The sequence below is a fragment of the Carcharodon carcharias genome, chromosome 1, assembly GCF_017639515.1.
Source record: "Carcharodon carcharias isolate sCarCar2 chromosome 1, sCarCar2.pri, whole genome shotgun sequence".
Classification (NCBI taxonomy): Eukaryota; Metazoa; Chordata; class Chondrichthyes; order Lamniformes; family Lamnidae; genus Carcharodon; species Carcharodon carcharias.
This window is the reverse complement of record NC_054467.1, coordinates 178,129,349-178,149,268: the sequence shown is the minus strand read 5'-3', so window position 1 is coordinate 178,149,268 and position 19,920 is coordinate 178,129,349. Positions and strand designations below refer to the sequence as shown.

At 41.0% G+C, this 19,920-nt stretch overlaps 1 protein-coding gene across 4 annotated transcripts in view; it reads left to right on the top strand.

Annotated features, from left to right (window-relative positions):
• The window catches only part of LOC121284021 (interleukin-6 receptor subunit beta-like), a 173,355-nt gene that overhangs the window by 45,622 nt on the left and 107,813 nt on the right, over window positions 1-19,920 (top strand). For all 4 annotated transcript variants that reach the window (XM_041198971.1, XM_041198961.1, XM_041198952.1 and 1 more), the window contains 4 exons: window positions 2,278-2,568; window positions 6,312-6,432; window positions 12,339-12,499; window positions 14,901-15,058. In XM_041198971.1, coding sequence (XP_041054905.1) covers window positions 2,278-2,568; window positions 6,312-6,432; window positions 12,339-12,499; window positions 14,901-15,058 — 731 coding nt within the window. The remainder of the gene's footprint in view (window positions 1-2,277; window positions 2,569-6,311; window positions 6,433-12,338; window positions 12,500-14,900; window positions 15,059-19,920) is intronic.

Sequence of the window (19,920 nt, the reverse complement as noted above, 5' to 3'; positions counted from 1 at the left end):
ACTAAATGCTCACCACCTGCATTCATTTATACACCAATTAATATACATGTAATATACAGTTAATATTAATATTCGATTAATATACATGTAATAGATAGCTTGTGTGAGGAAAAGAATGAAAAACAAAAAGTGTGTGAGAGAAAATGAAAGAGATTAAGGAAGCAGGAGCTATAGGAAGAAAGAATGCATGAAAGAGAAAAAAATCAGAAAAGTTTAAAAAAAATGGTGGCAACAAAGTTAAATACAGAATTAAGTAAAAGCAGTCATAAAAGAGTGTCCAGTAATGAAATAGAAATAATTAAAATGAAAAGTGAAAATGATGGGCCTGAGAAACAGGAGAGGAAGACAGAATGACAGGAATTTTACAAGGTACAGGTCTGATCATGATCTAGGAACACTGTGCAATGTATATAATCCTTTTACATGGAACTCATCAATGTAATTTGAAGTAAGAAACTGAAAGTACAAAATTTTCCCCTTTTACTGGAATATGGACACCATCTGCTTTCCAATGTCATACCGAAGCGGCCATTTGGGTGTGACAGACTATATAGGAATCAAGGCCAAGCCTGTTTTCAACTGATGTCCATACACATACTTTCCTGTATAAAGTCACTTAATAGCAATCAGGAAATGGGAACAGTGTCTGGATTTACCTTTCCTTTCTCTAGGGACACTGAGGTCGATTGGAACACATCCTGCTCCGGTTGAGATCAGTTAACTCAGCACATGTGCTGGGAATTGAAACTGACGCTGGATTGGATTACTGGTACATGGGTGTTACCTCACTGTAGAAAAGGTCACAACAAAAACAGCGACATTTATATATTAACCTTAACTTATAGTGAAATATCCCAAGCTACCTCACAGGAGCATTACAAAACAAAATTTGACATCAGGTCACGTGAGAAGATATTAGGTTAGATGACCAAAAGCTTGGTCAAAGAGGTAAATTTTAAGGAGCATCTTAAAGGAGGAAGGAGAGATAGAACAGCAGAGAGATTTAGGATATTGGATCTTAGGGCTTTGCAGCTGAAAGCATGGCTCCCAATGGTGAAGCAGTGAGAATCGATGAGATGGAGGCCAGAATTTCAGGTGCACAGAGTTCCTGGAGGGTTGTAGGGCTAGAGTAGGTTATAGATTAGGGATGGAGAAATCATGGAGGGAATTGAAAATATTGATGGGAATTTTAAAATTAAGGCATTTCTGGACTGGGAAATCAATGAGTACAGGAGTGATTGTGGATGTAAGATGGACCATATTAAGATAGCAAGGGAATACATAATAAAGAGTAGGATACCGAAAAGCATAGAGGAACAGAGGGACATTGGAGTGCAGGTCCACAGATCCTGATGGTAGTAGGACAGGGAGATAAGATAGTTAAAAAGACGTACTGGATACTTTCCTTTAGGTAGCTGAGGGATAGAATATAAGATCAGGAAGGTTAAAATTGCACAGAACATTAGTTAGGCCACAGCTAGAGTACTGTGTACAGTAACAGTACAGTTCTAGTCACTAAATTAAAGGAAGGATGAGATTGCATTGGAGAATATACGGAAGAAATCTATGAAGATGTTGCCAGGACTGGAGAATTTTAGTTTTGATGAAAGATTGAATAGGCTGAGGTTATTTACTCTAGAACAAAGGAAGCCAAGGAGAGATTTAATTGAGGTGTATCAAATTATGATGGGTCTGGATAGAATGGATAGGAAGGACTTATTTCTTTTAGCAGAGAGGTCAACAACCAGGGGCTAGATTTAAAGTAATTCGCGGAAAGATTACAGGCGAGTTGAGGTGAATTCCTCCCCCACCACACCCCCCTGGGAGAATGATGGGATTTGGAACTTACTGCCTGAGATGGTGGTAGAGGCAGAAACTCTCATTGCATTTAAAAAAATATTTGGATATGCACTTGAAGTGCTGTAACTTTCAGGGATACAGACCAAGAGGCGAAAAGTGAGATTAGGCTGTTTTGCTTTTTCTTGGCGGACCCAGACAAGACAGGCCAGGCCTTCTTCTGTGCTTCAAATTTTCTATGTTTCTGGGAGTCTAGAGGTAATAAAAGCATGGATAAGTGTTTCAGTTACAGGTGAGCTGAAGCAGGAAACCAGCCAAAGAATGAATCATGCTTTCCCATCAAAGAATCGCTTACAACTGCAAATACTTTCAACCTACTGTTCAACATTTCATTCAGTAACGTTATCTGGCAATGTGATTGATCTCTAACTGCACAGTGTTACCTGGCTTTGATGTGCTATTTTTTCTCTGAATTCACAGGTGAATTGTCATTGCTTTGCCATGATGTTGATTCGACGCCAAAAGTGGTTAAACTACAATCAAATGTATCGCTGTCATGTGCATTACGAGAGGATTGCCTCGAATCATTAGATGCAAATGCAAGCCACATATTCTGGAAAATAAATGATACCCAGATTTCACGAAAGCAATATCATTTCAATGCAACTGTTTCCCGTGTAACCTTTCTTGCAGTGAAAGGTTATTTGACATGTCACGTTAACATGAAAGGAGTAACAAATATCCTTCACCGTTTTACAATTGAAGCAGGATGTAAGTGGTCTTTCTGTAACCATAGCTGAATGACTTCTTATAGGCAAGAATAAATGGCTCTAGAAAATGAAACTTTAAATATAGCCAAAAGAAACATGTGGAAATATTTACTGGCAGTTTATTTATTTGAAAAACTTCAAATAAAGAAATTCCAAGCTCTGGAAACAATAAATATAGTTATTGGTAATTACTGTAACATGTAAAACTTCCAATTTTTTTAGTGTGAGACAAGCAGTGGAATGCGTACAAAACAAAGCTATAGAATTAGCTTTGCTAGTTCTGCAATTTTAGCCCTGTTGTGGTACCTATGGGGTTAAATCCAGATTCATTCACACAAAATGGCTTCTTTTGATACAATAAAACCTGCAAATTCCCCTCCAAGCCACACACCATCCTGACTTGGAACTATATCACTGTTCCTTCGCTGTTGTTGGGTCAAAATCCTGGAACTCCCTCTCTAACAGCACTGTGGGTATACATACACCATATGGACTGCAGCAGTTCAAGAAGGCAGTTCACCACCACTTTCTCAAGGGCAATTAGGAATGGGCAACAAATGCTAACCTAGCCAGCGACACCCACATCCCGTGAATGAATATAAAAAAAAATTGATGGTGGCTATTAGCGGTTCTCTCTTTGTTATAAGTCCAGGCTGGGGGGGACAAACCATCTTCTGCTCCCTTGTTTTATCGATTGTAAGGGGTCCACACAATGGTGTGAGATTCCACAAGGATGATGGTTGAACTTTGTCCTCTAATTACTGTTGGAAGTTTCCAGAACTGTAGCCAATTTGCAGATCACGTGACATGTAGCAACCATATTTTTGGTTCAGCAAAGTCCGTTTTTAAATAAGCAGAAAGTAAGGTTTGATTTAAATGGTTTATGATCTCTTTCATGTCTTATGGACATGATGGAAGTAAATTGCCTTTTGTTTGGACAAGTGAATATGTTTAGTGGGTGTAACATACACCAAGGCCTGCTAGGAGGGTTGCGCCAAAGAGGAGGAGAATAGAAGTCTCAAGGACACCAGGACTAAGAGGCAATTAAGAAGTTGACTTCTCGTAAAATTGAAGCAAGAAGCTCCATATGCCCTTCCCATGTCCCAGTGTCAGACTTGAAATTGGAGTGTGGATGCATATAGTTTGTCCTGTATGCCAAGTAGAGAAACTCATTGCCAATCCATAGTATGTATGCATGTACATGTATGTACTGGTGGACTTTTATGGTACATTACTATAGTGACTCCCAAGACAAAATGTTTCACCACTAATGTCCTGTAGGGTCTCCACTGAGACTTTATTTTTCAATTTCAGAGTATTCAGAATAAGTACATTCCTACCATAAAGAAAAATTCTAAAGGGAGGACCCACCATCTGTGGTTAACTAAAGATGTTAAGGAAAGCATCAAAGTTAAGGAAAAAGCATACAACTCTGCAAAGATGAGTGGCAGGACAGATGATTGGCAAAAGAATGACCAAAAGGTTCATCAGGAGAAAGAAATTAGAGTATGAGAGGAAGCTAGCTAGAAATGTAAAAATGGATAGCAAGAGTTTTTGCAGGTATTCAAAAAGAAAAAGAGTAAGTAAAAGCAAAGTATTGTGGATGCTGGGAATCTGAAACAGAAACGGGGAGTGCTGGAAGGGCTTAGCGGGTCTGACAGCATCTGTGGAGAGAAAAAAAACAGGGTTGATGTTTTGAGTCCTTGTGACTCTTCTTCAGAACTGATCTTTTTCAGAACAGAGTAAGTAAAGTGACTGTTGGTACTCTAGAGAGTGAAAGTGGGGAGTTAATAATAGGTAGTAAGGAAAAAGCAGATGCAATTATCAAATATTTTGCTTCTGTGTTCACTATAGAGAGTACAAAAAATTTTCCAGTAATATGTGCAAATCAGGAGGTGAATGGGAGAAAGGAATTTGGTGAAATTAAAATCACTAGGGAAATGGCACTGAGCAAATTGATGAAGCTGTGGGCTGGCAAGTCTCCGGGTCCTGATGGACTACATCCTAGGGTCTTAAAAGAAGTGGCTAATGAGGTAGTCAATGCGCTGGTGCTAATTTTTCAAAATTTGCTGGATTCTGGAAAGGTTCCATCAGATTGGAAAGTAGCAAATATAACCCTTCTATTCAAGAAGGGAGGGAAGCAAAAAACAGGAAACTATAGGCTAGTTAGCTTGACATCTATCGTGGGGATACTATTAGAATTGATCATTAAGGAGGTTATAGCTGGGCACTTAGAAGAGGTCAAAGCAATAAGGAAGAGTCAGCATGGTTTTGTGAAAGGAAAATCATGTTTAACCAATTTATTGGAGTTTTTTGAAGCAGTATCATGCGCAGAGGAGAAAAGGAGCCTGTGCATATACTGTACTTGGATTTCCAGAAGGTATTTGATAAGGTGCCAGATCAAAGATTCTTACGGAAAATAAAAACGCATGGTGCAGGCGGTTACATTTTAGCATGGATAGGAGGTTGGCTGGCTGGCAGAAAGCAGAGAGTATGCATAAACGGGTCTTTTTCTGATTGGCAGGATGTGATGAGTGGAGTCCTGCAGGGATCTGTACTGGGGCCTCAACTTTTTCCGATTTACATCAATTACTTATTTGAGGGGAATGAAGACATGGTAGCTAAATTTGCAGGTGACACAAAGATAGGTAGGAAAATGTTCCGTGAAGAGGACATGAGGAGGTTGCAGATGGATATAAATAGGTTGAGTGAGTGGGCAAAGATCTGGCAAATGGAGTTTAATGTGGGAATAAGTGAAGTTGTTCGCTTTGGCAGGAAGAACAAAAAAGCAGAGTATTACTTAAATGGAGAACAACTGCATAATTCAGGGCTGCAGCGGGATCTAGGTGTTGTAGTGCATGTGTCACTAAAAGTTAGTACGCAGGTACAGCAAGTAATTAAGAAGGCTAATGGAATGCTATCCTTTATTATGAGAGGGATTGAACATAAAAGTAAGGATGTTATGCTGGGCATTGATGAGACCGCACACGAATACTGTGTGCAGTTTTGGTCTCCTTAATTAGGGAAGGATGTAAATGCATTGGAGGCGGTTCAAAGGAGGTTTTCTAGATTTATACTTAGAAAAAGAGGGTTGTCTTATGAGGAAAGGTTGGACAGACTGAGCTTGTTTCCATTAGAGTTTAGAAGATTGAGGGGTGATTTGATTGAAGTATATAATATCCTGAATGATCTTGACAAGGTAGGCGTTGAAAGGATGTTTCCTCTTGTGGGTGAGTCCAGAACTAGGGGGCACCATTTTCAAGTTAGTGGGTGCTCTTTTAGGGCAGAGATGAGGAGAATTTTTTTCTCTCAGAGGGTTGTGAAACTTTGGAATTCTCTGCTTCAGAAGGCAGTGGATGCAGGGCATTTGGATATTTTTAAGGGAGGATTAGATTCTTGGTAGGCAAGGGAATCAAACGTTATCAGGGTTAGATGGGAATGTGGAGATCAAAACACAGGAAGATCAGCCATGATCTTATTGAATGGTGGAGCAGACTCGAGGGGCTAAATGGTCTACTTCTGTTCCTATTCTTTATGTTCTTTATGTTCTTAGAGCATCAACTTATCAAGCTGTTCCCCATAACTTTCCTTTTGACTCTGGTGATCAGTATAGTTGCTTTCTCCTGAACTGGATCCCACTGACCACAATTCCTGAATTGCTAATATGTACTGTTTCTTTACCAGACAGGAAAGCAAATTCATAAAATAATATTAAGTGTTTCAACAAAATTATTTTTCTTTCAGTGCCTCCTGATAAGCCAAAAAATATTTCCTGCATTTCATACTGGCAAAAAAACTTTACTTGTTTCTGGGATCAAGGGCATGAAACTTATATAGAAACTCATTTTACAGTAATTAGAAAACAGTAAGTATGAAGCATTATATATTACACTTGATACCAGTACTTCAGTCACTTTCTTAAGGCCAAGGAAGAATACTAACTCATTTTGCTTGATATTTAAGAACTACTTACTGAGATTGTTTCAAAGTAAATACTGTGTAATGATTCCAAATTTGGTTGATATTGGTACTGGAATGGTGGCTCTACTCTATGAGACCTGCAGCTTGGGGTGAAGCTTGCTTTTGTTGTGGCATTATTTCTTGTTAGGTCTGCAGATGCTGATGTTGCTTGGTTCTCAGGATAATATCTGGTAATGACAAAATTATTATGAGTAGATTAAAGTTAATACTGCTGTTATGTTCACAGTAGATGTTAATTGCTAAGCAAACCAAATCCCAGAGGGAAATTTGGCTAACGGACCATATACTTTTTTTTGTATTCTGAAAAATGAGAAGAAAATGTACTAATCTCAGCAGCAACAAGTCCAGTGACACTTGTGGAATTTTAAAAATTAAAAGTAATAATGTTATTACCAAGAAGAAAAGAAAACGTAGGCACTGAAGATTATAGTTACATAATTAAAATTAGTCTTACAAAACATTCCACCACAAAGACTCTCTACTTGGTCAGACCCACAAGTAAACACCTTCCCGGCAACACTCGCTTATAGATATTTAACTATAAAAATCCAATAATATTACTCAAGGCAAATTGCTGTAGCTTTAATTAAGGCAAATGACCTCTTGAACTCACTTCCACTCTGTTGTATAAACCCAAGACTTCAGAACAAGACTGCTTTCTGTAGCCCAAGGCTTTTCTGGCTTGACTGGGTGACTGATTCAAACTGCACATTCTCCCAGGTTAATGCTGTTACCAGGAGAACTTCCTCACACAGCCAACAACTTCCAAATATAAAATCTTTCATGTTTCTATTTTGTCTCGGCTTTCAAGTCAATAATATGTAACATGCCCTCTTCTTACCGATGGAATTCCTGTAAGATGCAAAAATGCTTCTTGTTACCTCTGACTTCCCTTTGATATTCAAATGAACTCTCACTTTATCTAAAAATTCAAATGTTAGATCCAACCTATTTACTTGTACCTCAAACCCACCATAATATCTAATTACAAATGCACACCTAACGCCTCTATCCTTTCATGTCTTCAACTCCCAGACAACCTGTCTCTAGTAATTTTTCCCCAGCTTAATTAAAGCATTTACACACACACACACAGCCTTCTACACAGAATGACACAATGGGCAGAATTTTGCCCTTGACAGGCGGATGGGCCTGACCGATTCGGCGGTGGGCGGGCAGCCGATTGCTGCCGCCGAAACGGGCCCCGCCGCCATTTTAAGTGGGCGGGCCTTAATTGGCTATGCGCTTCCTGTGCGGGCGACGGGGGGGTTTCCCCAACTGCCAGAGTGCGCTCTTTTGCGCATGTGCACAAAAGAGCGCACATCTCCCTGAGGCAAAGTGCTGCCTGAGGGAGATCGCTGAAACTCTGTGAAACTCTAAAAATAGAAAAATTAAAAAATCATTAACATGTCCCCCTCATGTGAAAATGTCACATGAGATGGGACATGTTAGTGAAGAACACAAACACTTTATTCAAAGTTTTTAAACCCGATATCAAGCCTCGTCCCACCACTGGATGAGGTTTGTAAAAAAATCACCTATCCACCTGCCCGTTGGGCCCATGCACCGAGCCGAAGTTCACACGGGCCCCTCAAAATCCTGGTTGATTGAAGAGTTAACGGCCTTAACAAGGCCTTTAATTAATGGCGGGTGTGCCTCCCACTGCATAGCGCGCCCGCCAATCGAAATATCACGATGCCGCGCGCTGACATCAGGACGCTCGTGTGACGTTAGCGCGCGACATTTTAAGCGCTGATGTGCAGGCCCTGCCACCTGCACGTCAGCCGGAAAATTCTGCCCAATATCTCCCAAAACTTTTTCAAAACTAACATCCATTCTCAAATTACACCGAGAAAAATTCATGATGAAATTAATTAGTTTCTATTGCTAGAAACAGTTGATGCTGCAGGAAGTTCTTCCAGTTAGAAGCCTGTAGTCTGGAAAATCTTTAAGCTTTAAAAATTGATGGAGTCCTGAAGAAACCTGTGGCAATTTTTCATCTGCAGTGCATCTGAACAGAGTTAGGCTCACTACTGACACCTTGAGGACCTGTGAGATCATCAGGTCATTTTCATTCTCACCTAAAGTAATACACATAGTAGGGATTCCCTTTGGACATCCTGTTGTTCACTATTTTAATGCAAGAGGAGTAACAATTCAAGATGGAAGAAAGGGTGAGGCAGGATGGAGCAAAGCAATTAATGCAAAGAGCATGAGACAGGATCTTGATTGAAGAACTCTTATGTCGTCCGATGGCTACCATGTAGCACAGCTGTGGCACACTCAGGTTCAATAATCGTTAGCTGTGACCTGAAAGGTGACTTAAAGGCAGAGGATATAGATTAATGGTGACTAAGGGAGATGATTAAACACGTAAGCTTTACTGGATAGAGGAAAGGAGGGCGAGGGAGCATCTGTGGAGGATTCATCCCAAGAGATTGGTAAATTGGAATCAAAGGTTGGCAGCCAAAACTGTAATGGAACAATGGATTGTATTTAAAGAGCAGATGGTTTGGGTACAGTCAAGGTACATTCCCATGTATGGGAAAGGTAGGACCAACAAAGCAAGAGCTTTCAGATTGTTGAAAGAGATAGAGAGTAAGATGAAACCGAATAATGGCACATATGACATGTGTCAGATTGATAATACAAGTAAGAACCAGGCTGAATATAGGAAGTTCAGAGGGGAAGTGAAAGAAATAATCAAGAAACAAAGAGACAATGAGAAGACACTGAAAGCTAATATATAAAAATCTTCCATCGGCATATAAGTAGTAAAGGGTGGTGAAAGGAGGAGTGGGCACCCAAAAAGGGAATTTACACATGGAAGCAGAGAGAATGGCTGAAGTACCAAGTGAGTACTTTGTATTTGTCTTTACTAAGTAAGAAATCATAAAAGGTCTGGACAGAGTAGAGAGGGAGAAAATGTTCCCACTCATGAATGGATTGAGAATGATAGGGCACAGATTTTAAATAATTGGTCAAAGGAGCAAAAGTGTTATGACAAAAAACTTTTCCAAGCAGCGAGTGCTAAAATTCTGGAATGCATTGCCTGAGAGTGTGGCTCAACTGACAGGCTCAACTGAAGCATTCAAAACGGAATTAGACTGTGATTTGAAAAGGAAGAACATGCAGGGTTACGGGAAGAAGGTGGGAGAATAGCACTCATTCGAAGAGTCGATGCAGACATGATGGGCCAAGTGGCCTCCTTCTGTACCGTAACAATTCTGTAATTTTGTCTGATGAAGATGCTGTCAACATCATAGTCAAAGAGGAGGTAGTTGAGACACTGGATGCATTAGCATTTGATAGTTAAATAAGGCATAGGGGACCCTGAGATTTATAAATCAGGGTATAGATTACAAAAGCAAGGAGGTTAGGGTGATTCAGCCTTAACTGGAGTATTGGGCAGAAATTAATGCAACCTGCCAGAGTGGAACTCGTGACTGGAAGGGGCCATAGAATTGCGTGGGGGTGAGCGAGTTGGAATCCCAACAATGGAAACTGATGGAGGAATTAACAGCTGGCAGGAAGGCAGTAAGGTGGCAAACCTACATGCACAGGAAGCCAATTCAGATTGTTAAGAAGGCAGATAAGGGATAGCTGCATCTGAATGCTATTAAATGCACATTTTGGAATTAAGTGAATGGCAAATGGGAATCATGGGCTGTCAGCTCCCCGAGCAGTGGAAGTGAAGTGTCTCTTCAAGGTGGAATGTCAGCCATTTTGCAGCTGCCTCCCACAGGAGGGCAGAAGGATTTTGCAAAGTTACAGGCTGAGGGGCATAGGTCATTGTGGGAGGACCTGATTGAACAGACTCAGGGGCAAAGATTCAGGGTCAGCAGCCTGATGGAACAGTCTGAGGGGCATACAATGGCACTTTAAATCCAGGATAAACAGTCAGTGCAAGGACTAAAATCAGACCCAGGAGATTGCAAACCCTATTGTTAAATATATAAGCAGTGGTGCAAGCACCTGAGAGGCATCAGCAGAGATAGCATTATTGGAGAGGCAGGAGCAGCCAAAGGGCCCGTCCCTGCCACATAACTGGACAGACCCCACACATCAGTTCTCCTAAATGGCTGGTCACCCTAATGATCACAGTTGGTTGACTCCTTCCCATCTGTTCGGGAATCCTACTGGTTTCCTGGTCCACCAGTTGGTCTCAAGTCTCCTGGATTAAATGCCACCCATTGCGTCCAATTCTGGGCACCATGCTTTGGGAAGGATGTGAAAGGGTTAGAAAGCATTCAGAAAAGAGTCTTGAGGGACTTCAATTATGTGGATCGATTGGAGAAGCTGGGGTTGCTCTCCTAAAAGAATGTTGAGAGGAGATTTGATAGAGGTGCTCAGAATCATGAGGAGTCTGGACAGAGTAGACAGGGAGATACTGTTTCTATAGGTGAAAGGATCGAAAACCAGAGGATATTGATTTAAAGTGAATGGCAAAAGAACCAAAGGTGACATGAGCAACTGTGTAAATTCACCCAGGGTGATTGCCAGGTATGCATTTGTCAGGTTACTGACTAGATGTTTAAGTGCGATTCATCAAATATTTGAGAAGATACAGCAAGGCCCTAAAAAAGACATAGCAAGGCATCTTTTAGGGCCATCAGCTAGGGCCATCTTGTTAAGAATAGATGGAATTTCACTCATATGTTCAAACAACATATGAGCAGCACCAAAGAACTCTCTATGTCATTGTCAAAAGTGCAGCAAGTTGTTATGCCTTTGTTCTCAGGAACTTTCACCTTTATTCAAGGAAGAGATTGAAGTGACAAATGGCTATTGCTGATAAACTGTACCCACAACTAACATACATAATGTGAGCTGGTCAATGCGAGCTGAGGAGTGCTACTAAAGACACATCCTGTACTAGAGTTGTCATAGAGAGAGTTACAGGTGTCTCAAATGGATGCTTTTCTACCGAGAAAGATCAGGAGGGGTTAAGAATTACACACGTTGGTAGATTGCATTACCCTGAAAAACTTTCCTGTCCGGAAAGATTGCTTTGGAGACAGAAGATCATAAAATGGAGCGTTGTTAAGGTTGTAACTTGGAGGATTTCTCAATGCTGGCAGCTGAATATTCTCTTTTAAGTATCTCTCATTGTCACCACTGTCATTGTTGCACATTTAGCTCATGTCCAATTTCACAGCATATCAGACCTCTTTGTCTTTCCCCCACACCTAGTTCTCCCTGACGCACACACATCTGTTTCTCTATCAGGGGTAAAAATCCTCTTCTTCCCCCAATGATACAATTGCTCCAACCCATTTTGAATAAAACAAGAAAGTTGACAGTCACCTGCTAGTTCCCCAGCATTATTTATCAGTGCTTTATTAATTTGTCTTGTCCCACAGCCTACTGCCGTGGTACCAGTCCTTCCAAGACAGACCGAAGGGGCACCTGGTCTTTTACTGGGGGTTTGTGTCGGCCATTTCATCTATGGCACAGCAATGCAAACTCATTCACAGGGGACAATGTTTGCAGACAACCAGAAAGCAGATTACAGCTTTGACGGATATAAACAGATTTAGAAACAAACAAGGAGGAACCCAAGGGTACACTCCCCTGTGCACCCAATGTCCCTCTGCACAGTGATGAGGGCCAAGAGGTTGGTCAATGTAAATGTCTGGTGTGATCTGCAATAACAGAATCTGGTCAGCACTGGGGAGGCCGATTGCCCTCATTTAGTTTTGTCATTTACAGGTTATATTCTAACCAATAAATAAAAAGTAAATGATTTATTTTGACAGCATTTTATGTAAGATTTTATTTGTTTTTCAGGGATGAATTGGTAAAGGACACCTGTTTTACCTCGAATCGCATGTGTTCCTTTATGTTTCCGCATCTGTATATTGTTGGAAATTTTAAAATGATTGTAACGGCGCAGAATGCTCTCGGCAAAGCTGAGTCTGACCCTTTACTCCTGGACACTTGGCATACTTGTAATTATCAATATTTCATATAACAATTTATATTGTATGGTAATTTTTACAGCCAGTTATAAGCATGAAAGTGTCACATAAAATGGGGAAAAATAGAATATAGTTTACAATAATTTTTTTTGTATTGAACACTTGCTTTTCAAATGACAATACAAAAGACATGCACACAAAGTTGAACTATTCAATAGCCAATGATTATTTAACAAAAATCAGCCCAAGTCCTGTCTAACCCATGACAGATAATCAGATAGGAGAAAAGTTTTAGTTTTGAATTCACAAACAGTGCAAAAATAGGAAATAGAACAAACCATGTACAATGTAGGCATATTCTGAATCTTTAGTCTGTTTTTGGCAACTGGTTGATCAATGGCAGATCCAGTTCCTTGGGGATAAGTGTCATAAAATTGGGAGCAAAGAAACAAAACGTCAGGATAATTCCACAATCAAGTGCTCCCTGCAATCATGGGGAAGCTCTGTTCTATTCTTTGCTTGCTACCACAACCCATAGGGCAAGATTTTACTTTTGTCAGGCGTGCATGCACTCGAGCTGATTGAGCGTTAAATCATGTGTGATGATGTTGGGTGAGCGTCCTGACGTCATCGCATGCTCTCGCAATCTTTCAGTTGGCGGGCGCATGCGAGAATCAGCAGCACGTCTGCCAACATTTAGGAGGCCTATTAAGGCCCATAAGTAGGTAATTAATTTGTATTTTTTGCTGCCTGCTCAATCGTTCGTTTGGAGAATCGGCAGGCGAATAGGCCAGGTGGCCTTTGCAATTTTTACATAACCTCATCCACGGGTGGGATGAGGTTTCCAAGGGCAAATAAAAGACCGGAAAATTTTTTCAACTTAATTTCAAGCATGTTCCTCTTCATGTGACTGATTCACATGTGGGGACATGTTATATCATCTTTTAAATCTTTATTTTTGTTTCCCCAATTCTTCAGCTCCCTGAGGCAGCTCTGTGCCCCCAGGGAGCTTTCAATGTGCGCTCCCGCGTGCATGCGCAGACTTCCTCACTTGTCCTCCTCCTGCCCCAACACTGTCAGCACTGAGCCAGTGTAAATTTGCGGTCGGGGACTAATCGTGGAAGGCAGACCTTTTCCCAGCCACTCCTGGGCCCGCCCACCTGACAAAAGTAAAATCCTGCCCACATAGTGCATTTGTGCAGGTTGCTGTTGAGGATAGAGTTCTAGGGATAAATCCATAAAGTAATCATGGCAACAAAGATAGTAGATAAATAAAACACTGAGTTACATTTGGCAGGTATATAATACAAGTAAAAACAGATAATGGGGGAAATTTTAACCCCCAAAATGGATGGGTTTGGATTGGGTGTGAAGTTAAATTGAATAAAAAATCTCAAATACAAACCCAATGGAGCAACTCAATCTTGTCCTCTTCGGTTTGAATGGAGTTAGAATGAGGTGTGGGTGACCAATGCACTCCCAAGAGATTGGTAGCTCATTTAAATACTTTAATGAGGTTGTGAACCACAGATTTTATCTTCCTCACAGCTTTAACGTTGGCTGGCTAGTTAGTTCCTGGGCCTTAGGAAACGCAGCAGCTGAAGGTGGACTGCTGCTTGGAAGAGGTAAGTAAGTGCTTATCCAGAACTGCTTGTGGGCTAGGGGGAGCAGGAGTGCTTCCTCTCAGATTCCCAAGCAAACTTTTTCTCAGCTCATCCACCCCTTCCCCCATGCTCAAAACTATCCTTTGCACCTCATCAGTTTGGAGCCCTCATAATTGCATCCCCTCCACCTAAGCACCAACCTCAACAATCCCCCTCAGTGATCATTATCCCTCCTCCAACTGCCGACCCTCGCACATCTCTTCCTTCAGTCCCTCTGTTTGAAACCCCTACCTTGATCACCATCTTGGTTCCCTCCATCCCTGCCCCCCAAACTGGCAGTGTGGTGGTGGGGAGCTAGCAGTGGGGGGGGTGTACATTGCCAATGGGGCACTGCGGGGGCGGGGCGGGCAGTGCGAGAGGGGTAGAGGTGTTGGAGGGGGAGGGGGAATGCCGGCAGTGCTTTGGAGGGGGAGCTGTGTCCCTTTCACAAGGTTGCTTGGCATTCTGTTCAACAGTAAATTATCCTCATTGTCTACCTGCTACTTCCAGACAGGAAGCCACTGCCACATCTAGCTCCACTCTGGCAAAAGTGCACAGAGGAGGCAGGAACATGTCAGGGAGCCAAACCAACACGGAACTTTCAAAGTTTACTCTTGCCCTTAAGATCCATCTGGTAGGATTCTGCCCATTGTACCCAAGGATAAATTCACTTAATTATGGCTAACTTGGTCCAGGTGAAGGTGAAGCAATCTTATTGTTATTTAATTTTTGAAGTTGTAATAAGTGCAGGAAAAGTTAACTGATGACTGGTATATTCTTCAATGCAGGGAAAACTGATCCTCCTCAGAATGTAACTGTTCATTCTATCCGGGGTCAGTTGGGGTCTTTGCTTGTAACCTGGCATGAAGCTACAGTGAAGCCACCAAGACTTGTGTTATTCTATGGCCTCCAATACCAAATGGTTGGTACAGGCAAATGGATTCAGGTATGGAACCACTTAAATCAATTGTAAGCCACTTTTTTGAAGTAACATGCAACCTGTGTGTCTTTGTGCTGTAAATTCTATGTAATATTCTATACTATATTAGTATGTAACTAATGGATTAAAATGTTGCATCTTGTCAGTGACAGCAAAAGACGATACATGCCTTTGCATTAAAATGTGATTCCCCCTTCTCCCAGCGATTATAAGGCAGATGATTGTTAGATTTGATCTAATTTAAAATAACAAAATGTATGATTAATTTTTAATAATCTAACCTAGAATGTTAAGAAGCAGTGATGGAAATAGAATGTAGTAAGTGCTTATTTGAAACACCTTTCTACTCATTGAGTCTTTGGATAAAAGCTTGCCAAGGGTAGCAGTGATTTATTATTTACTTTAGACCTTTGAACATGTGAGAAAGTTCCAAATTTGCTCATTTATGGTAAGACATCTGGGAACGAAATCATTTTTGAAGGTATAAAGTAGGAGAACGCAAAGTGAAACACCTATTTGTTTGAGGCACCACCCTTTCTCAGTGCTTTGATCATAAATTACTATTGTAACTATTGTTATAGCAACCAGGGCAAGTTATTCTACCACACCAGATTGCATATGTTCATATCTTGTCAATTATATTGTTAAGGTTAAGAGGAACAGGTGATCGGTACTACATTTTGATTTAGTTTTGTAAGCTTCCTTTCACCCCTTATTGACTTTTGGTTTAATTTGTTGGTTGTGTTTTCCAAAAGAGTCTATAAATAGGGGATCAGCCCCGGAAACACCATTTTAATTTAATTAGTTAATTTTCCTTTCAAAGTTTTATTTTTGTTACAGTGCCCCATCAGGGGCTGTCACCCCTCTTAATTGCTAATTTAGTTTACTCATTATTGTTTTTCTCAGAAGAACATATAAATAGGGGATAGCTTTGAGACTGAACAAGTCAGTAAGCTCTCCCAGTTAAGTTCTGTGTCTTGCTTTCGGCTTCACCAATCGACTTGGATCCTATTAACAGCACACTGATGATGTAACAAGAAGAAGATGTTCATGTTCTGGGGTTTAACGTAGCAGTGATTGCAAATAATATGCTAATTCCCAATTGTTATTGGGTCCTACTAGGTCTCCCATTTGTAACTCTCCTTTAGGGGGAATGGTGGCATAGTGTTATTATCACTGGACCCAGTACTCCAGATACCCATGGTAATTCTCTGGGGACCTGGGTTTGAATCCCACCATGGCAGATGGTGAAGTTTGAACTCAGTGAAAAACCTGGAATTAAAAGTGATGACCATGAAACAATTGTCATAAAAACCCATCTTGTTCACTAATGTCCTTTAGGGAAGGAAATCTGCCATCCTTACCTGGTCTGGCCTACATGTGACTTCAATAATGTGGTTGACTCTTAAATGCCCTCTGAAATGGCCTAGCAAGCCATTCAGTTCTCAAAGGCAATTAGGGATGGGCAATAAATGCTGGCCCAGCTGGTGATGCCCAGACTCCATAAATGAATTTTAAAAATCATTTGTATATTTTTCCTAAATTATCCTTTCAGTATTCTTCCTTCTTCTCCTGAAGGCATTGACTTAGAATGTTGCAGTCTAGAAACAGGCCATTTGGCCCATCAAATCTGTGCTGGTGTTTTTCTCCACTTCTGCCATTAAATCCTGTCCCAATTGAGAGAAGGCCCCTAAAAAAGGTGAGCATCCAAGGTGATTGATCCTAGAGAGACCAATTACTTTCTTAATGCTGTTCCACTGTTCCTTATGAGGAACAAAGAATTTTTAAAATTTGTTTCTTCAGCTTTAAAAAGGCCTTGAGTTCCACCCCTTGAATTGGCAGAGTGCTGCTCCAAATCACTGCCAGCATGTTTTAAGGAAAGAGAACATGGAATCATATAGTACCTTATTACATTTTCAAAATATTTTAAAGTGCTTCACAATCTGTGAACTACTTTTCATGAACATCCACAAATATCAACTTGCAGTTAGCCAGGACCCACAAAGCACTGGTAGAACTCACTGCTCTTTGAATCGCCTGTTCACTGAACAGGTCCCTCTGAAGGATGACACCTCTAGCAAAGTGTGATACAAACTTATTGGAGCATGTCTACAATTAGGAGTTATTCTGTTATATCTTGACAGCTATCCTCAGAATAAGGTGCAACATATCTTCTATAGGACCAGGCAATAATTATTATTATTTAATGCAAATATCAATAACTAGACAGACTGAACACTGGGGTCTGAATTTTTGTCTGGGTGCAGAGTAAGTTTCAGTGCATGAAAGACCATGCTTTGATTGTTTTTGGAGGAAATCTGATTTTTCTTTTTTGGTTTTATTCATTCAAGGGATTTGAGCTTCGCTGGCTAGGCCAGTATTTATTGCCCATCCCTAATTGCCTTTGAGAAGGTGATGGTGAGCTGCCTTCTTGAACCATTGCAGTCCATGTGATGTAGGTACACCCACAGTGCTGTTAGGGAGGGAGTTCCAGGATTTTGACCCAGTGACAGTGAAGGAATGGTGATATATTTCCAAGTCAGGATGGTGAGTGACTTGGAGGGGAAATAGCAGGTGGTGGTGTTCCCTTGTATCTGTTGTTCTTTTCCTTCCAGCTGGTAATGGTCATGGGTTTGGAACACAATCCCAACCGTGCACCATTTTCCTCTGATTGTTTTGCAGGTTAGAAATGCCTAGTGTGTTAAACACACCTGTAATATTTTTGGATTCGGGGCCACAGATACCTAAATAGACAGCCAACTAGTCATAAGTAATGATGGTTTATTAAGTTGGTTAAGAATGGTTTAGATATTATACATCAGCTAATCAGACAGATAAAATAGTAACAGTTTGTGATAACAGCATTCCACTCTCTAGTGGAAGTGTTAGGAAACACTTCCCTCGATCTCTCAATCCTCCTCTTCCCCTGGTCCATCTTCCATCTGAAGAAGGCAGCTGTCCAATGAGGACTGCCACCTCACCAGCACCTCAGCAGCACCTCAGCTCCCTACCACCAGTATGACACCAATCTATATACCCTTTTTGGGGGAGCTGGTAGCTTACCCAGTGTCAATTATCTAGCTAACTATTCTGACCAATGGATATAGGACAAGAACTCAAAACGTCAGGGTGGTTACCATTCCCTTGTGTGGCACCATGCTTGAGGTCAGCTTTTTAGTTTACATCTTGCTGAAGGTCATATCCTGGCCCTTTCTAAACACTTGCATAGATAATGGGGTACAGAAGATGCCATTTTATCAGTTTAGGAATGTCAACATGGCAGTCTGAATTAAGTGACTTTGCCTATTTTCACAGACTGCTTAACAGTTGTTGTCTTTTTAGAAAGCTTTTTATGCAGAAAATATCTGTTTATTCAAGACCCAACTTCTTACACACCCACCCCCTCTGAGATTGGGTTCTTCATTTTAAATGAGAAATGAAATTTGGATTTCATTCCACTACCGTTTTTGTCTGGTCTTGTGGGTTTTTGGAAGCCCATTAAAAGCACACCAGTTTTGAGCACACATTAAGAAAATGGAAAGCCTGCTGAGGAGTCAGGAACATCCTGAAAGGTAAATGCAAAATGTTTTGACATCTTCAAATGTCGTTATTAGGTGCTGTATTGTAATGTAGATACATTTTTAATAGTGATTCATCATATGGATTTGTCTTACAAAGGTAAGTTGACTCTCACATTCACCAGCAATCTACAATTGATCACATATATTACGGTACTTTCTCCATTAAGAAAGTACTATAGGGCAGAATATTACGCTTGACATGCGGGTGTGTGCCCCACACGCCCGAACGTAAAATGACATGTGATGACATCGGACGAGCGTTTCGACGTTGTCGCGCAGTCTCACGGTATTTCGTTCAGGGGGCGCACGCTGGAGTTGTCTGTACGCCCACCGACAATTAAAAAGCCTATTAAGGCCATTAAGAAGCCAATTAAATTCAAATTTATGCTGCACATCCAACCTAATGGTTGGTGGGCAGGCGAAAAGGCCAAGCCCATGGGTGGGATGAGGTTTCCTAAAGCAAATAAAAATCAAATGAAAATGTTATTTTTTAATTCAAAACATGTCCCATGAGTCAAATGAGGGGACATGTTTTATGACAATTTTATTTCCTTTACTTTTTTTTTAACAGCACTTCATCTCCCTGAGGCAGATCCGTGCCTTGGAGATTGAAGTGCTCTTTTGCATTCATGAGCGAAGTTTGCACTTGGCCCATTCGCCCTCCTCTCCCCACCCCCCGCCACCCCTGCACAGGCAGTGCTGAGCGCTGCCACTCATGTTCCACGCTAGGTGGGCCTTAATTGGCCCGCCAGTGTGAAATCGTGGTGTAGAGCCGATCGCAGGCGGAGGCCCGCCCCCGCCGAGCACCCCTGCCAAGGGCAAAATCCTGTCCATAATGTGTTGAAAAATGTTAAAAAAATGCCCCCTGCTGTCATGTTTTTGTATTCTGATTAATAGAACTTTCTTTTAAGAACACCTCCTTTTGAAGGTAGAAAGAATGGTCTGCACCTTCTCCTCTTCCCATTGATTGACAGGCACTCTGCTTTGAAATGGAAATTGATATTTGTTTTGTCAGTGGAGCTGGAAACTTTTGCTGTGACAGCTGTTCTATTATGAATGCTTGACTGGGTTTCAAAAGCTTCAACTCAGCAGGTGGTCTTATTTAACCAAGAATATTGAAACCTTTATGAGCCTATAATAACAGATTATGTTTTTGATGTGGTTTCTTGCTTGCTTACAAACCTAATAGATACTTAAAGAATTATAGCCTTTTCTTCCTGCTTGGGTTTTTTTGTCCTGTATCAATGTTAGTGAGTTTGAATTCAAGCTTTTCTTAGTTTGTTAGAG